At 42.4% G+C, this 18274-nt stretch overlaps 1 protein-coding gene across 11 annotated transcripts in view; it reads right to left on the minus strand.

The window, feature by feature from the left end:
* LOC131105990 (eukaryotic translation initiation factor 4 gamma 3-like) overlaps positions 1 to 18274 on the minus strand; it is a 35254-nt gene that overhangs the window by 3192 nt on the left and 13788 nt on the right. For 2 of the 11 annotated variants that reach the window (XM_058054607.1, XM_058054600.1), the window contains exons 4-28: positions 17968 to 18060; positions 16979 to 17011; positions 15150 to 15170; positions 13055 to 13234; positions 12080 to 12191; positions 11817 to 11977; positions 11506 to 11640; positions 11078 to 11243; positions 10148 to 10900; positions 9211 to 9299; positions 8494 to 8767; positions 8283 to 8407; positions 6298 to 6417; positions 4678 to 4833; positions 4175 to 4372; positions 3927 to 4073; positions 3612 to 3848; positions 3382 to 3486; positions 2995 to 3130; positions 2612 to 2724; positions 1672 to 1759; positions 1092 to 1215; positions 717 to 952; positions 522 to 634; positions 254 to 426 (exon numbers count right to left, since the gene is read on the minus strand). In XM_058054607.1, the coding sequence (XP_057910590.1) occupies positions 254 to 426; positions 522 to 634; positions 717 to 952; positions 1092 to 1215; positions 1672 to 1759; positions 2612 to 2724; positions 2995 to 3130; positions 3382 to 3486; positions 3612 to 3848; positions 3927 to 4073; positions 4175 to 4372; positions 4678 to 4833; positions 6298 to 6417; positions 8283 to 8407; positions 8494 to 8767; positions 9211 to 9299; positions 10148 to 10900; positions 11078 to 11243; positions 11506 to 11640; positions 11817 to 11977; positions 12080 to 12191; positions 13055 to 13234; positions 15150 to 15170; positions 16979 to 17011; positions 17968 to 18060 (4088 nt within the window). Of the gene's footprint in view, positions 1 to 253; positions 427 to 521; positions 635 to 716; positions 953 to 1091; positions 1216 to 1671; positions 1760 to 2611; positions 2725 to 2994; positions 3131 to 3381; positions 3487 to 3611; positions 3849 to 3926; positions 4074 to 4174; positions 4373 to 4677; positions 4834 to 6297; positions 6418 to 8282; positions 8408 to 8493; positions 8768 to 9210; positions 9300 to 10147; positions 10901 to 11077; positions 11244 to 11505; positions 11641 to 11816; positions 11978 to 12079; positions 12192 to 13054; positions 13235 to 15149; positions 15171 to 16957; positions 17012 to 17967; positions 18061 to 18274 lie in introns of all 11 variants that reach the window. The other 9 variants (XM_058054608.1, XM_058054606.1, XM_058054605.1 and 6 more) reach the window with 8 other exon arrangements.

Consider the following 18274-nt stretch of genomic DNA (forward strand, 5'->3'; position numbering starts at 1 on the left):
CCAGGGTTCAATTCCACCCTCGGCCATCTCTGTGTGGAGTTTGCATGTTCTCCCCGTGCATGCGTGGGTTTTCTCCGGGTACTCTGGTTTCCTCCCACATTCCAAAAACATGCTAGGTTAATTGGCCACTCCAAATTGTCCATAGGTATGAATGTGAGTGTGAATGGTTGTTTGTCTATATGTGCCCTGTGATTGGCTGGCCACCAGCAGGTTGTACAGTGTGTATGAGTATGAGGAAATTAAGTGAACTGACCCTTTGTAGAACTGGTCTTTTGTCAGGATTCCCTGCTGCACTAACTCAAAGAAGAGCTGGCCCATGTGGTCCCGTGTGATCTCCCTGCGCTCCAGGGTCGACTCCACCCCAACACGCACAAACAAATGCAGCTGGGGTCCCGAAACCAGCTCATCCACGCACTGAACAGCCTCCTGCAGAGGAGATGAGATGACAATGATCACTACCAGTCTAATTTTCAAAAGGTAAAAAGTAACATTGTTTGGAGGAAGTGACTGAATCTCAGCACCTTGTAATCATTTATGTGGAGGAACTCGTCAACGATGGACTTGGACTTCCTCGCCATCTCCTCCTCGGACAGGACCGGCCCCTCTGCAGCCAATGCCACCAGCTCAGGTTTAACTGTCACAGTAACGCAACACCAGAGTAAGTCTATTGTATATTGTGTAATTAACATGTATCGACGTTGGCAGACCTCCCTCACCAGTTTCTTGGATACCGCAATGCTCCGACTCGGGCTTGTCCTCCGTGACACTCGGTCTCCGGGGCTCGGTTGCCTCATATTCCTGCTCTTTCTGCACCTCCTCTGGGGTGTGGCCATCTCGCAGGTCTTTGGAACTGTCGCCCCTGCTAAACGATGCAGGCTTTGACGTTGATAGTGGCGGCGTTACAGGGATCAGTGGTTTCTCGCTACGCTCTCTCACTGTGCTACTACGACTGCTGGAAAAAACACAAATAAATAGATATACAGTATATTGAACAGAGAATTTCAAATAGTACACAAGACTCCAGACCTTTGATTTGCTTATTTTGAACAATGCTTATATTTACTTTTACTACACACTGAGTCTTTCCTCACCTTCCCAGAGTCCTCCTGGAGTCAAAGTCAGAGTTCTGTGGAGTAGTTGACGAGGCAGGCTGAGTCGAGAGTGTCGACTGCAGCGCTGAGTAGCGGTTAAGGCTGCTGCTGCCCCGCGATAGTTCTAAAATGAAAGGAAAGAATGTCCTAAAATGAATACAAGATAACAATAACATGTTTTAAAGGGTTTTGAGTATTGAGTTGTGGACTCCTATAGAGCAGCTACACAGGATAACCAGCACAGAAAGTGTTCTAGTTCTTCCAGAATCTGCACCTATTCAGCTGTATCTCTTTGGATTTTGTGAACTCCAACCACTTGTGCCTGATGGTGGCGTCTTGAGGAATTGTAAACAAATGTGGCTTTCCCCTTCAAGGCATTGCTAGCAAGTAAACAGCGGTAAACAACTTCATTATCTGAAACTTTGGCATACAACATTCTAACTACATGAACAGGTCAGAAAAGGGGAAAAAGCATGATAGGCATCTGTTAAGATAATTAAAGTTTGCTAAAATGTAACATTGTTTAGGACGCAAATGTAGGCAGCTGAAAATACTGGGATGCAATACTTAAGGATCAAACCTGAATCGCTGGCTTTAGCTCCACCACTGCTGCCCTTCACCCATGTGCCAGGGCGAGGACCGAGCTGGATCTTCTCATCCGTTGGAGGCTGCAAAGTCAAGGTAGGAAGAACTTTTAACCCTTGAAGTGCCAAAGTCGCAAAATTGTGACAAGCAACAATACTGAATATAACAAGCAATTTCAGCAAATATGGAGCCAATGGTAGTTAATACTGTAAATCAGGAGATGTCGGCCATATCTAACATATCTGTGCAAGTTTATGCAGCTTATAGGGTTTTAATTACTGTGTACTTGCCAGCGAGTCCGGCATCATAGTGGTATCGTGGGGACAGGGATCTGACAAATTATGAGCTTGGTAATGTCATAATATGCACATTAGATGAGTAAATTTCCTTCCATTACAGACTTTGGGTCGGACTGATGATTTGATCATTGTTTTTCTGCATTGTATTCTTTATATTAGGTTGCAGAGACGTGAATTACAGAGTGTAATTGCTGATTTCCAAAGCATTCCGGTATCCAGGAAGCTTTGAAAACCAACTGACCAATGTCATAACCAGCAATAGCCAGAACATCCTGCAGGGGGCACTATTTTCTGCTAGGTATCAGACAAGGAAGGGGGTTGATGCGGCACAACAGACTTCAGGCTTTGGGCTTTAGTGTCAAAATATGTCCCCACGACATGCATTGTTAGCTACCTCATAATAACTTGTTTTCTCTCTTTATAATGCACAGAAAAGGTAAATAAATATATGTTTGTGTTTCACATAATGATTGTGAATGATGGGCAAAATTCTCAAAAAAGGTGCCGTTTTCCTTTCCCCCTCCAACATCAGCAATGACAGTATGTTTCCATACTTACTTCATTATGGCTTGGTACATAGAAAACATTCTAACTTGTGATGTGTTCATGTGGTGACATTGCATCACCATGGCTCACCTTGGAAAACTTTGGGATCTTACTGGGGTCGATGGTCCTGCTGTTCTTGGTCATATGCACAATATTCCAGGTCTCTTCTCTTGACATGCGCTGGTCTCGTTGATCTCGAAGATCTATGGAACAAAGGAGACAAAAGAGACAATATTGGCATGAAAGTGCGATATGGATTCATATCGCTATTGGCTTTTCTGCCGATTGTTCATCGTCTTCATATCAGGGAGTGATGTGTCCACAGTCTGGAATTATTTTAAAGTTTTTCCTTAGGGTTGTAAATACTATGTACTATGATGTGCTGGACAATATCAGTATATCGGTGAAAAGCCAATATCGAACATCTCTAATCTAAGTCATTGCAGTCATGCTGATGTGACGGCGGGGCTGACCTCGTCTCTTGTTTTCCTTGGAGAGCAGCTGCTGGTGCACTTTTCTCTGTTCCTCCTGCTCTTCAATTTTGGCTTCCTTATGTATCTGCTCAATAGTTTTGGGCCCCTGATCAGCTCTTCTGGACACCCAGTTGTGCTGCAGAGACAGAACAATCATACAACTTGAGCTCAGGGGTGATATCTTCAGATTCTTCAGATCATCAGATTCGGTGCATTAAAATCTAGCATTTAAAGCATCTCACAGTGGCCCAATATTATGCCAAGTGATTGATATTACTGATTGCTATTATGACAACATTAACATTGGACAGATGGTAGCAGTGACAAAGATTCCAAAAGTGTATGTTAGGCAAGGAGGGAACACTTCCATCTCAGGCATTCACTGACCAATCTCAGGTCGATGACATCCTGCAACATAAAGCGTATCCGAGACGACGTCTTCCTCTCCTTCACTATTTTTTCCATCTGATTGAAATACTGGTCCATTCGAGGCTGAGGAGAGAGTGACGAGTGATTATTACAAAATAGGGAAGAGGTGATCTCTCTGGCTCAACTCAATCAACTAAAAAGGGACCTGAAGATTTCATCTGAGTTCGAAATGACATCATCAGGCTCACCTTGGCCTTCTCAAAGTCGAGGTCCTTGCCGATGGTGGTGAGCAGCCTGCACAGGCACTCCAAAGATTCTTCATCGTGGTTCTTCAGCAGCTTGATCACGCAGTCGTGCATGATGACCTCCGTCAGCATCTTCAACTTGAAAAGTTCCCCGATGAATTTGATGTTGCCGATGGATCGCCTCCGAGCCTTGTCCTTGGCCTCCTCCAGCTCTTCCTGCAGCCGCTCGCGCTCTGCGGACTGGGAGGAAACATCGCAAAATGAAGTGAAGTGCTGATGTGACGCAAGCGTTGCTGGCTAAATGTGTGTGTCACGCACCGAGTCGGCAGAGTCGAGCTCTTTCTGCTTCTTCTCAAACACCACGTCATCGACTTTGTCCTTCTCAAACTCCTTCTGGCAGCGATGTAGAAGCAGTTTGCGGAAGTTGACTGTGTTGTTCGGTTTATCTGCTATTTGCACTCTGAGCTGTATAACAAACACAACAGTAACATAATCAATATCCAATATAAATCATGTTATGTTGATATATTCTGAAAGCCATAGCGCACTTTCCAATGTGGTTTTACCTCGGCAAGGCAGCGACACATGTTTCCGTAGGCAACAGAGAAGCTCGGCTCATCGATGGCCTTTTCAAAGACCAGGTCAATGACTCCTTTGAGTCGCTCCTCTGTGTCGATGGTCAGGTCCGTCACTTGCTTCATTAGTTGGCTGAACTTCTGAGGCGTGAGCTTGTTTAAGATGCTTCTCACCTTTTTGAAGAGTTCCTGAGAGGCAGACATACATCATACATAGATTATGAGAATTCAAATGAAGATTGTATGCATTTTTTTCTTATTTTTCGCTTCTTTATTACATGGGAAAGATGTACTTCTGCAACCTTGGGGACGTTTTTATGGCTTAAAAAAATTATCATGATCTCTTCTGCTGTACAGTTGTGTCATCACCTCATATAAATATGTCTTTGAGGTCAGGCGTTCAGATTGGGAAAAAAATTATTAAAACGTCTTTGGTAGCAAATGATTATAATAATAATAATTCTGTTTATTTGTCGCCTGTGTGATTTTACTACCTGTGTCTTCAGTGTCTCGGGGTCCTCAACAACACACTCCCGCTTTGCGCCCGGCTTCCAGGCATTCTCTGATCTTTTCAGCTGAATCTCGTCGTTCACCGACATGTTCATGATAATCTTCCTGGGGGGAGGCCGCCGCGTGCCCATGCTCATTAGCTGCATGTGCGACAACAAAAACAGGGTGTTAATAATACAATACAGTAAGTAGAAAGACTCCAAACTAACACACACTGTAAAGTTTTAATTTAAACATGCGTCAATTTATAATGGAATACATAATATCATTCAATTCGCAGTTTCACATGTATAAAAGGATTATTATATTTATTCACTTCCTTCCTTTGGACAGTCTCTACTTCCGGATCAGATTCGGAATCCAACACATATGGCTACATGTTAAAAGCCAATATTTTAAAAAGATACATCACCGTTTATAATCAACTCGTATAAAGTTAGTAGCACAAATCAGAACTCTTTTTATGCACTCGACAGTGTAACCAACCACAGCAGAGTGGGCGTGCCTGCAGGCGGGCCGTGGGTCTAATAAATTAAAACAGTTTTCACGGGAACCATAACATTCAAAGAAGTACAGCTGAATAGGTGCAGATTCTGGAAAAACTATAAAGCTTTCTGTGCTGTTTATCGTGTGGAGCTGCTCTATGAGTCCATACCTTGATATAAAAGGGCTGTAAATGAGCATAATAGGTTCCCTTTAATAGTGTAAATTAGTGTCAAAATAAAAATATAGTATAATTAACGTGCTCTCTCTTCCACTCTCTATAAAGAGCAAATGACAGGGCAACAAGGTAGACACATAAAACATAATTGAAATTAACTGGAGGGGCAGATAATACATATAATATATATCTAATATGATAGTATAACACTGAAGAGGTGTTAACATTAATTTTTTTCTTTACTCGATTACAACAGCAGTTGTGTTTAATGATTGTCTGTTGTCAAAATTTGTACGGAAAATCAGAAACCCGTCAGAATAAAATGTCAGGAGTAACCTCTGTCATAGACAGATATTAAGTGATCCATTAAGTGTAATATTGCAGACACAAAGTTAGACTAGAAACATTTCTTACACATCAGTAATTGATTGACATCCTGAGTGTAGGAGCTATTTATTGGTGTGTTCCTAGGTTTTTGAAATCTGTTGATTTATTTTTTGTTGTTGTTGTTTTGTTTGGATTCCTTGATGGTATTTTCTTGTTGGTTATTTATTTATTTTGTTTGTCTATCATATTTTGTTGGGGTTAATTGGTGGTTGATTTGTGGGTTTGTTTCATTGGATGGCACCCTGGGCACCTGCAATATATTTGGGTGGGCGGTGCTCAGGGGACCAGCATGCACCGGGGTGGGCCTATGGTTTTGTACCAGAGCAAGAGAGGCAATAGAAAAAGGCCCTTGTTCCTTTTTTATTCGTTTGCTTGCTTGGTAATAAAAGGAAAGAAGAAACGGAACAGGATTGTTTGGACTGACTCTTTTGCCTGCGTGAAACAAACCCATGGTGCATCAGTGGCCGTTTGATTATAGGTTACGTTTATTGTTTTGGAGAAGGACAAATAGCCACTACACTGAGTATAACTAAACGCAAGTACGTGTGCAACTCACCATTGCGCCCCGAGCGCTGCTCATCTGTCTGCCAAAGTCGGCAAAGGCGGGTGTGAAATCGGGTCCCCTGGAAATCACCCTGGGATCCACCACTCGAGAAGGCAGCTTGTTTTGGTTCATCTGTGCCACAATGACATGAGAGAATGAATTCTCACCAGCAGGGGGAGCAGTGCTTTTCTCTGTGGTTCAATGAGTCTTTCCTCTGTGTGCAATGTGTATGCTATTATTCATTATTTTCTCATTCTTCTTAGACTACTTTCATTTAATTTTTTTTTTGGTGAGTCATTTTTATTCTCTGATCTATTTATATGTAAATGTTACACTTTTTACTGCGACCATAGAATTTCCACACTGTGGGATAAATAAATAGTTAATCTTATCTTATACGGCTAAAATGTCACAAAGTGCTGGCCTAAAGGTTACTGTTGGTAAATGACAGCCATGCTATATTAATGCTTCGTGTGTTTTTACAAAAAAAAAAGCTGTAGATTATGTGAGTTCTGCACAGCAGGCTTTCCAGCGAGAGAAGTCCGAACCAGATGTGTATGGAAAAAAAGCCCAAGAGTGAGAAAAATGTTTGTGGGGGGAGGAGAGGCAAAAAAAAATAGTTTCAAAAAGTCAGCTCTCCTTTAGTCTTAGTCTGTAAGATCTGAAACTACCAGATTTGACATCAGTCAGTTTAGAGGCTCCTTTGGCAGGGGTGGGGCATCGATGTTAATGCTGCCAAGTGTGACATAATGGGAGTGTGATTTTAATCAAAACGGGATTTCAGCAGACCCCACAATCCAGCCGTGAGCTGCAAGCGTTAAACATAAAGCCATTCCGAAACTACACAGACCGACTTGTTGGCACGTTAAACATTCAAGCAGATAAAGCAGTGTCTCATTAGAAGGATAGAAACCAAATAATGCGATAGTGTTTAGCTCTTCATCTCAAATCTAATCTTATGATACAGAAGCAGACTGACCCCAATATTATAATTGAAGGTGCTACGCTGCTGCTCTCTACAACCGGTTCATGGGATTTTTTTTTTTTTCTTATCATAGCAACGCAAGCCTCCAGGCATAGAGAAGGTCAGGAAATACACACAGAGCTGTACTGTTTAAAAATCAGTAATAAACATGCATTCACTTATAAACAGCACTGCTATCCTGCAAAAAATGTCACAATAAAGTCAAAACTCAGCTCCTAATGCTGAAAACTAGCAGGAAGTAAGATGCTGCCGCCAGTGAAAGAACTTCACATTGAAACAATGCACAATTTTTACCCTTGCAACTCACGTCTAGCCAAATTCATGGACGGGGTCTCGTCACAATGCTCATTTTGCAAAATAGAATAGGAATCAATAAGGAAATTATTCTACGAATGTCCCATTTCTCAAGCATTTTGGACTGAAGTCTTTCAATACACTCCTTGATATCAAAATGCAAATGGTCTTGTTTCTGCAATGTAACCTTCATAAAGACTTGCAGAATGCTGTGAAATTTCTTTGTTTATTAGGAAAATTCCATATTCACAAATCCAGAGTGATGTTATGTAAGCTAAATATTCACCAGTTTTCTTCTGAACTGAAATTATTATATGAATCGCTGAAGCTGATAATCAAAAACAGAAAAGCAGTGAAAAACTTTCAAACATTGGAGAATGTTCTAAAACAACTCATATGAAGAACAAGCTTAAGTGACATGTTTTATATTGTTTTTAATTTTTGTTGTTCCTATTTTCAAGCAATATCCCTCGCACATTCCTTTCTTTGTTATTTACTTTTTCTTATTTATGTTATTGTTCTGTAGAATTGCACTTTTATGTTCCTGTAATTCTGCTTATGCTGTTTTGTAATTGATGTTTGCAATAAAATATATATTTAAAAAAATAAAAAAAGATGCTACAGCCAGGTCTATATTTAACTGTATTTAACTTGTAGTAGTGGTATACTATTAATGTGGTCATCGTGTACACACAGCTTCCACCAATCATTTGCTCACCTTGTCGAGCACCACATCACTGATTGGCGGGAGACCCTCTGGCTTCTGTACACAAGCAGGCATGAACTGGAAGTTCAATAGCATATCCCTGTCATACTGCCGCTTCCTGCAGGGCTCTGCCAGGTCTGGACCAGGTAATAAAAGAGAAATACATTGTATATAATGATATTAAGAAATGAGTCGTAGTAGTAGAAGTAGGCCTCTCTCTAACCTTCTAGGTCCTGTGAGGCCCCGGTGGAGTTGTCTTTGTCCCCGGGTGAGACTCCGCTGTCACTGCTCTCAGTCTCCGAGATGTGGCCTGCCCCGTTCCTTAAAGGCTCCGGTTCAATCTCACCGTTCTCCTCTGGGACAGCCAGCTTCCTGTCAGCATCAGAGCCACTGGCAGGATCTGGAGTAGTGGTGGAGGTGAAGACTGATGGTGGGGTTGCTGGGTCGCCCAGAAGCGCCAGATCCACAACGACCGGATCTACGGGTCGGTGCTCGTCCTGTAGAAAGATTTAGTTTTCTGATAGATTACCCTTCCATCTCCAATGTCTGTACTTCTCTGTGCCTTATTAATCCAAGATAAAGCATTTGGACCAAAAGTTGAAGGATCATTACTTGTGTGCGGTTCAACAAGCTGTGAAGTGTGAGATACTTGCAACAGCTCGACAATGAAGACCAGAGACAGAGTTGAATTTACAAACAGTGTGCTGAATGAGCAGCGTGGATGATGGATAACACCTTGCGCCACTAAAAAGTCACATTAAGTGCTTTCCTCTGCCACATATGGAAGCATTTTCCGCATGATTTATTGTGCCTTTCCTCTCCTTCCTCAATCCCTCTGTCCTGCTCCTTAGACACGCTGACATTCTCAGGAGTTTGATTTGAAAAAAAAAAAAAAACGTAAGAGAAACTATGTGAAAAATGTCCCGCTATCTTGTTCTACCTCATTCTCCTTCAGAGCTGTGTCTCTGGTGTGGATCACTTCATTTGGTTTCCTCCAGGTCTTTGGTATAACAGAAGAGGTTTGATTTACTGCAAATAAAAGTGAAAACAATAAAAATGTGTCCTTTTAGTGTCATATTTTTCAACACATATTTCAAACTCGGGATACAATGCTTTGAAGACATTTACAACCTGTTTCATAGAAATTATAGCAATTATAGTAATTCTATAGTCAAGTGAGTCAACGAACAAACCTCAAAACAGAAAAAGACATAAACACTAACAAGACTGGAACAGTTCAAGTGAACCCACTTTGATTTAAAACCAGTTTTAAGTACTTACTTGTTTCAATTTTAACTTTTCGGCATTAAAATTTAAAAAGATCAGAAAAGTGAACATTGTAATAAATAGTATTAATTAAACCATGGCTTCATTGATTCATTTGCAAATACCTGAAGACAGACACTTAAAAAAAATCTAAAATCTAACCCCCTAACATATATTTTCTATGTTTAGCTGGTTTGGACTGCAACACTGTGCGACTTAAACATTTGTCCATTGTGCTATTAAGACCAAATGCAGGATTTGTGCAAATAGTGTATCCCGAGCAAAGTGAGCGATTCACTTGGTGCTTCACATTAATGAGTTTTATATTCACTAACCATAATGTAATTGAAAGTTATTGGCTCAGAATATTTTCTAGCCTAGTGGTTCCGATTTATAGTTATGCAGTTTGTAATGATATGCCATAACTTAATAATTGTATTTAAAAACACGTTTTGGAGCCTGGAGGTTCCTGGACCCCAGTTTAAGAATCCCTGCTTTAAAGAATGGCCGCTTAATGGTCAATAAAACAATAATGTGCTAACAGTAGTTTAGCATTTTATTTAAGATTCGGATTCCCTAAATATATATTCTTCTGTATGTATTTTACATACCTGTAGTGGGGCTCTTCCTGGTGAGTGAATTATGCTGTGACGCCGCTTCAGTCACGCTGCTATGCACCTCAGCTCCCACACTGGAGACCAGGTCCTTACTGTCTAGGGCCTTCTTCGACTCGTCGGCCTCTGCTGTGGCCTGCACCAAAGGCGGAAGGCCGGGTGGGGGCATAACCTGCAAAGCTGGAGCGGGACTTGAAGTCAGAGCGACCGGCACCACGGCCAAAGACGCCATGGGAGCAAGCTCGGCTGCAATGGGCACCTCCGGCCTGACATCAGAGGGCAACATTTCTGAAGAGGAATTCTCCTGGAAAGCAGGAGAAGAAGCGAGAGGACGTGCTGCAGCGGGGGAGGAGAGAGGTGGTGGCTCGTGAGCTGGGGAGTCCACTTCGGCCTCCATGTCCGCAAGACCGTTCACAGCCTTGGGAGCCAGCGGTGGCGAGACAGTCAGAGTCCGCAGGGCCACATCTGGGAGGGGCTTGTCTGTTTTGGGAATAAGAGGTGATGCCAAAGAATGGTTGTGGTCCCCGCCAGAGGGAGAGGGAGAGGAGGATGAGGAGGTCGAGGAGGGACGGTCAACGGCATTGACCGCTGTGGGCGGGACTGTCGAGGGGAAGGCAAGCTCTGGTTCAACAGTGGAAGAGGTTTCTGATACAGGAGCGCTGGCCTCCAGCGTCTCTGAAGGAGCTTCTGGATGCAGGGTCCCGGGTGAGGAAGACTTTTGGTCAAATGGCTCCAAATTTGGGGTTGCATCTGGTAGAAGAAAAGTACTAAAGTTAAACCTCAGCTGAACCACTATCATATATAATGTTTGGATTTGGTTTTGTCAATAAAGCTTTGACTTTGGTACAAATTACTATTTTTTAACTTTCAATAACATTTGTCTGACTTTTGAGATTCCACATTATTTAAGAGCAAGGAGAGGCACACCTGGCCCTGATTTGGCACCTGGAGCCCCAGTGGTCACTACTTGCTGCGGGTGCTGTTGCTGGGGCAAAGGGGGGTCCAATGCAAAGCCTCCAGAAGCGGCATGCTGCGGCTGAGGAGGCTGCGAGGGCGGCTGTAGTTCAGGAGTTTGCCTACTGCTCAGCTGCTGCTGTGATTTGAGGTAGAAAATAATAATAAAATGAAATAATGATAATAAATAATGAAATAATAAATGAGAAGAATGAGGGTGCGGCCATAACAACTAAACAAAAAGACACACAGACGCAGGCCAACATAGACACACTAAGTAAAGCAGCCCAGGTACCGAGATAAACAGCCCAACAGGGTGTACTTTATATTAGAAGACGGATTAAACAGGAGCAAAAGGAAGAGGTTGAAGTTTGAAACGTTCAGCAGCACTGGAGCCCTACCTGAGGGGGTGTAGGAGTAGAGGAAGGAGGACCGATAGGGGGCGTCGAGTTCCTGCTCCCTGAGCCCCCTGCCATGATCTCCTCAGTGATGTCCCTTCCACCCTGATTGGGGTCACGGATACGAATCTGGGAGGACAATGTCACAAAAAAAACATACCTCACTAAAGCACACAGGTCTAAGAACCTTGCCTTGTGTATTTAATAGATAAGGGGAGCTAATGCTACAGTAGTGTCTTTTAAAAATTGTAACTATTTTTTAATCACCACATTTATGGCTGTCTTGTGAAGAAGCAAACTACTAAGATACTCACTGTTTTCTTCTCACGCTTGGCTGGTGGAGGTTGCTGTGGTGTAGGCACTATGATGGGTGATGAGGCAGGGTACACAGTCTGCCCTGGGTAGTATGGTGGGCCAGCTGTGGGGACGGGGGCGGCGACAGACGGTGATACGGGTGCGTGATACCTGAGGGGATCTGTGCAGAGTCACAGCCAAAGAAAAAAAAACAGAATTTATTATTTTGAGGAAATGGTAGCAAGGGGTGTTCTGCTCATTAGCAATGAGTTGCAAAACTCACGATAGGGGGCAGGGTACTCCCCTGGTCCTGGACCTGGATAGAAGGTGCCAGACCCCGGGGGCTGGACAGAATACTGCTGAGGAGGCGCCACGTAGGGCGTGCTGTGTCGATACTGCAGGGAGACAAACACATTGCTAAGGACAAGAGTGGCAGAGTAACCTTCAAGTGTGGAAGCAGTGCTCTTCTCCTGAGGCACATTCAGATTAGTTTGCTTCACAGACAGACAAAACAAAATCTGATATTGTTAAATCCACCCGACCTTCTCATTCGGTGTGAAAAATACACTCAAAACCTTGTCGGCCAATAACATTCATTGCAGAGACAATTTAGTGAAAATCTGCAGTTGGAAATCTACTCACACTTGGACATTTTTACCATGGTGGAATAAGAGGTCATAAGCTCCTGGTGTCCTGCGCACACGCCGAGCATTCAAGTCATGGCTCGCGGGCTTGTCTCATCACTTTTATACTCCTGTTTTACTGCAATTTCTCCAATTTTGTGGCCATTTTCAGCCAAATTTGGACACACTTGTATTATTTCTACTGTGGATTGTGATTGCATTAATTAAATGATGTGTTTTGACGAGGTAGGTAAGTGTGTAGCGGGTTAGCGGGTTTAGATTAATTGATTGCATTTTATTTGTATTATGGACCTGCAAAGAGCAACTGCTATGACACAGCCATGGAGTCGTGCCATGCCTGAGACTACCTCATCCAATTGTGCCAAAAGAAGTGGAAGCAAGCTACGAGTGTGCTCACAACAGCCAAACATGCTTTCGGTATGAATTGGACCCAGGGACTTGGAGTACACTCCAAGATTCAGTCCAACTGGTATGAATTACACTTGTATTACTGAAAGGTAAACAATGATTCTTGTGTGTTTTTCTTTCTGCGTCTTTTTCCACGAAAAACATTGCGAAGTTTGAAGAGAACCAGTCGTAATGTGTTTACATCCAGTTCAATGGCCGTGCCTCACCTGTGAGATGTAGTACTGTGCAGCCTGTGGGGAAGGAAACGGCATGGGCGCCATGGTCATCATGATTGCTTGATTAGTGGGGTAGACGGCCGCCGTGGGAGCTTGGGAACCGGGCCGTATGGTGGGCGTGTTTGTGGGGATGGTGGGCCTCGCTGTCTGCATCTGAGCCCTCTGGAAAAACTGGAGTGAAAAAATGAGAGGAGAAATACCGGGTAAGGGAGGCAGTGGTTTGCATTTGTCATACAAATTCCATCCATTTTATGTAGTCTTATCACATTCAGTCACCATTTTAAATATAGCAGCTCTTCTATAATAAAGTAATGGACAAAGAACTGAAATGGCACTGACTCGTTTGATGTTCCAGGCAAAACTGTTCTACTCCAGTCCTGTAGGTGGCAATAATATTCATCCCGACATCTTTTTCCACCTGATATATTACTGCTCCACATGGTCACAATTCAACTAAATTTCTTAATATTCACCAAAACAGTCCAACTGTACTGTCTAACGCTGATCAACCAACATACAAACACCACCCATACCTCTCTCGTCCGTCACTTTCAAGCTTGTCAGAGGTAAAAATGTACAGGATTCCTTTAGCTGTGTATTGTTGAGCATATAATTATGCACCAAACACTCCAAAGGCCAAAAAGCCCCATGGCATCTTCAATTACATATAAATACTGTACACCAAGGAACAGTGATTCTACGGTTAAATGCATTAGTTAGCGCATTACTATAATACAGGGAGTGTACATCGCACAGAAAAAGGGTCCTTTTGTGACATCGCAGAAGCTCTGTGCTTTGAATAACAACTTTGAATCTCTTTTTAAGCGAATATCTGTACCAGCTTATTAAGTAGACGGTAAAGCATGTATAATGAACATTAACACAATGTCAAGCCTTATTATGGTGATACTATTATGGTGATACTGTGATATATCACAGGGTCGCCTAGCTCTACCTCACTAGGTAATTTTGAATAGTTCACCAAAGGGGTCAAATAATATTTGCTTCAACTCTTTGTTTTTTTATTACAACTGTTGAATTCAAACTTAATGCCTTCATACAATGATAAATTGCCACACATTTACTTGTAAATAAAGTAGTGTGCAGTTTAAATGTTGCCAGCCATAAACAAAATACAAATAGTCGACAACTTCCCATGTATTCGTTTTACTATTACTCCAAAAAAATTAAACAGGTTTATGTCAAATAGTTCAGAAATCCTTTCACAAAATGTAAAGGCAAAAAGTTAATAAAAGTTAATTTAAGGGGCCATTGGAATTTTGTAACGGCAGCCCTAGCCAATGGCACTCATCATAAATAAATTGAAATATGTACAGTTCATCCATGTGATCAGTATCAGTCGTATCGTAAATTAAACCATTACCAAAATAGTTTGACGATCTGAACCATATAGTAAGTATGACAAACAACCCCCCAAAAAACAACAACAAACAAATCAGAAAGGGGGGCCAACACAGTGCTTCCACCAACAAAGATCAGAATCAACTGTGTAGTAAAAATAGCTGGTGAAACACCCAACAAGGAAATGGCAATAACAATAAATCAGACTGAACGTCATTTGTTGAAATCAGCTCAGTGGAAATTGGGGAAGTGACCTGGGAAATGATGATAATCGGGAAGAGAAAAATAACTCAGAAAAGCTGGTCACGCATGCGGGTATCAGTCGTCAGAAAAAAAACAGATTGTCTTGCAAGAAGGGCTTTGAAATAAATCACTGGAACGCCTCTAGACCTGCATCCAGGCAACAGGCAAGAGGCTGCTAACAGAAAAAAAATGAAATGTAAACTAAAAACCCGACAACTATAACATAACATATGCATCTCTTTCATTCAGCATGCTTTTTGTGAATATGTGCAAGCGTGTTAAGACATGAGCCATACATGAGGAACACAAAAATGGCCATGAATAGAAAAAGTGTTCCTCTACAGAGACAATGAAGAAGATGGAAAGGGTCCATCACGTAAAACGCAGGGAGAAGGACGGGCACGGCTTGGGGATGAACCCTCATCACCATCATCATCATGCCATGCAGGTCTGCCGGGGGCAGAAGAGGCAAACGTGTTACCTGGATGGGCCTGAATCCTCCCTTGAGAGCAGGAAAAGAGAAAAAGCCAATTGCACCAGTGAGACTGCAGCCACACACACACACACACACTTCCATCTACCTGTCATAGACCACTTGGGACAAAAATATGAGCAGCACTGAGTGGGAGGTGGAGTGGAAAAAGCTTAGCAGGAACAATCAAAAGTTATTGGCTTGTCGACACAAAAGTACGTACCCCATCACAGATAGACATTTTGAATGGGTATCCCTCACTCTCTCATTCCTAAGGTGGCATATTGGAGTCCTAATAAAACTACATGGCTGTTAACTGCTACAGCAAGTATCCGAATATGGGTGATCGGAGTGACGATCTTATTTTCAGCACTCCCCTCTCTCATCAAAGTGCTTTTGCTCTTTGTTCAGGCTGCATTTGTAAATAAGAATCTGTTCTTAAATTGCTTGCCTGGGTAAATAAAGGTAAAATAAAGTAAAAATAATACAAAATAAATGTTGCACACTTCTAATTGTGGCGCTACTTTGAGTCATGTCCCCATCCTACACCGTATCGACACTAATAATAATAACAGGCTAGTCCCTTGTTGTGGATCATAGACGTAAAATGACACAGTAGGGTTGTGCGATATGGACTTTAGCATATATGGCCGGGCTGACAGGTAATGGAGGGCTGTGTTTGGTTACGTGAAGGTAAATCAAACACGGGAGAGGGAGGGAAACCAACTGAATATTGATACCAAGATATTTGGATCGATCCGCCCACTACTAGTGTGGCTAATGTATTTACAGTCAGAGGTTCTAGTACACAAAATGGGGTGTTGAGCTTCAAAAGAAAAAAATGGGAATCCAACTCCAAATTTGTCTAAAGTAGCTGAAAATGACATTTTTCCACCAGCTTCGCCCTTTTGGGAGCACATCCAATCGCACTCACACCCATGCCATTGAAGTTCAAAAGATGTTATTCACACCAAATACATGACGTAAAACTCATGCTTGCTTCAGGACCCACTCTTGACCAAGCCAATGGATTTTCTCACTGCTGCACATCGAGTGTCTTACAAGGACACAATGGACGTTTCTACCATTGGAATAAAAAGGCCACTGTTTGGCTTCATCTGCTATCCAACTCTACTTCCGTGGCAGTGCAACAGAGCATAGCGACAGTGACAGCCAGTGCATGCACTGTGTGTGTATGTGTGTGTGTGTGTGTGTATTTTAACACTAACAGCAGCACAACGCCCAACACTCTTTGACCTCATACGAGATACAGTCAGAAACAGCACAGAGAAGTGATGAGAGGCTGCCGACGGACGTCTGGATGACAGAGATCGTGGAAGGCATGACTCAGCAGACACAATGTGTGCCATCAGCAGTCGGACATGTTAGCGTCCGCAAGGTGAAAACACACTGATTTTACACAGCCAAGCATGACCTCCTTATCATGGCGTTCCTTCATAATCTAGTAACACGAATGTCTAACTTGAAGGACAGAGTGTTTTTCCTAATCAATCTTATTTCCCCCTTGAAAAACATAATAAATGTTTTATAAGGCATATGGTCTCTTTTTCCCTTGAATTCAGTGTATTATGGCTTATGACAATACCATTTATTTTAATAATCAAGAATATCAAGTGTGACTCAATACGGCTGCAAGAATCAGTCTGGAATATATAGTAGCGTTTCCACTACATACAAACATGACTTTCATGTTGGCACACAGAAAAATGAACGTTAATTATCATGCATCGCATCATCAAGCCTGGCGATCGATAGACACCCACCATTAAATACCCTACATGACGTTGTTAAATTACCATTTTAAGGCCAGTATGTACCTGATGGTGGGTCGGTCGCGGGCCCGTAGCAAACTGGTTGGAGTGTAGAAGAGGTCCAGCCGGGAGTGTGAAGCGGTGGCAGCACAAGGGACACAGAGATGGAAAAATGTGAAAAACTGAGCGACAAAGATGCAAAAAGGCATCACCATATTTTGCAATCAAGGAAATGGAGGAAGATGAATAAAGCAGAGATCTCCACCATTTTCAAGTACAAATTTAAAAGCATTTAATACATTTTTAAGCCCTCTATGAAAATATTAGGACTGTACCCAGCACAAAAAAAGAAGATAAACATCATTATTTAATTTGCCATGACGCATGCCTGGTTTCTTTTTAAGAAAGTGAAACAATGCAGGTAAGTACTGCAGTAAGAGTTTGAACAGTGTCAATGATTGTTTTATTTTTAGTATATACATATATAAGTTCTTTACAGGCTGCACGGTGGATGAGTGGTTAGAGCGCAGGCCTCACAGTTAGGAGACCCGAGTTCAATTCCACCCTCGGTCATGTCTGTGTGGAGTTTCTCCCCCGTGCATGCGTGGGTTACTTGGCGACTCCAAATTGTCCATAGGTATGAATGTGAGTGTGAATGGTTGTTTGTCTATATGTGCCCTGTGATTGGCTGGCCACCAGTCCAGGGTGTACCCCGCCTCTCGCCTGAAGACAGCTAAGATAGGCTCCAGCACCCCCGCGACCCTTGTGAGGATAAGCGGTAGAAAATGAATGAATGAATGACAGTGCAGTATTACCCCAAAGGTGCATGTACATCATTGATTTTACTTTGCAATTAAATTACACAGAGTGGACTTTATATAGTCCCCAGTATAGCCAACCCTCAGAATGTTAGAGAAATGCATCTGGACTCTATGGTACTGGTTAATCTCATTCATGAGTCAAGTCGTCTTTACTATCTGTGTAGGGCAGTGAATTATAAAAAAAAAAAAAAAATCATACTTTTACTGGTGGTGGGATATTGGGGCGACACTCACCGGGCGACTCTGTGGCTGTGCATTCATTGGCTGTGTCTGAGGAGAATACACTAGGGGAGCTGAACCAGCATTCTGCCCATGGTTATATGGAGACTGTAAAGAGTGGGAATACACAAGGAGGACAGGTCAGGTGATGTGTTATAATGAAAAAGACACTTCAGTCACAGTGTTATGGACGACAACACATATGGCATCAATTGTATTTTGATGCCGCTGCAAGAAATGCATTTAAATTGGGGTTGATTTCCTTTGCAAAGCGGTACCCTGAAGCTCTGCAAGTACTGCACTGGTTTTATTACTCATCTCA

The sequence above is a fragment of the Doryrhamphus excisus genome, chromosome 18, assembly GCF_030265055.1.
Source record: "Doryrhamphus excisus isolate RoL2022-K1 chromosome 18, RoL_Dexc_1.0, whole genome shotgun sequence".
Classification (NCBI taxonomy): Eukaryota; Metazoa; Chordata; class Actinopteri; order Syngnathiformes; family Syngnathidae; genus Doryrhamphus; species Doryrhamphus excisus.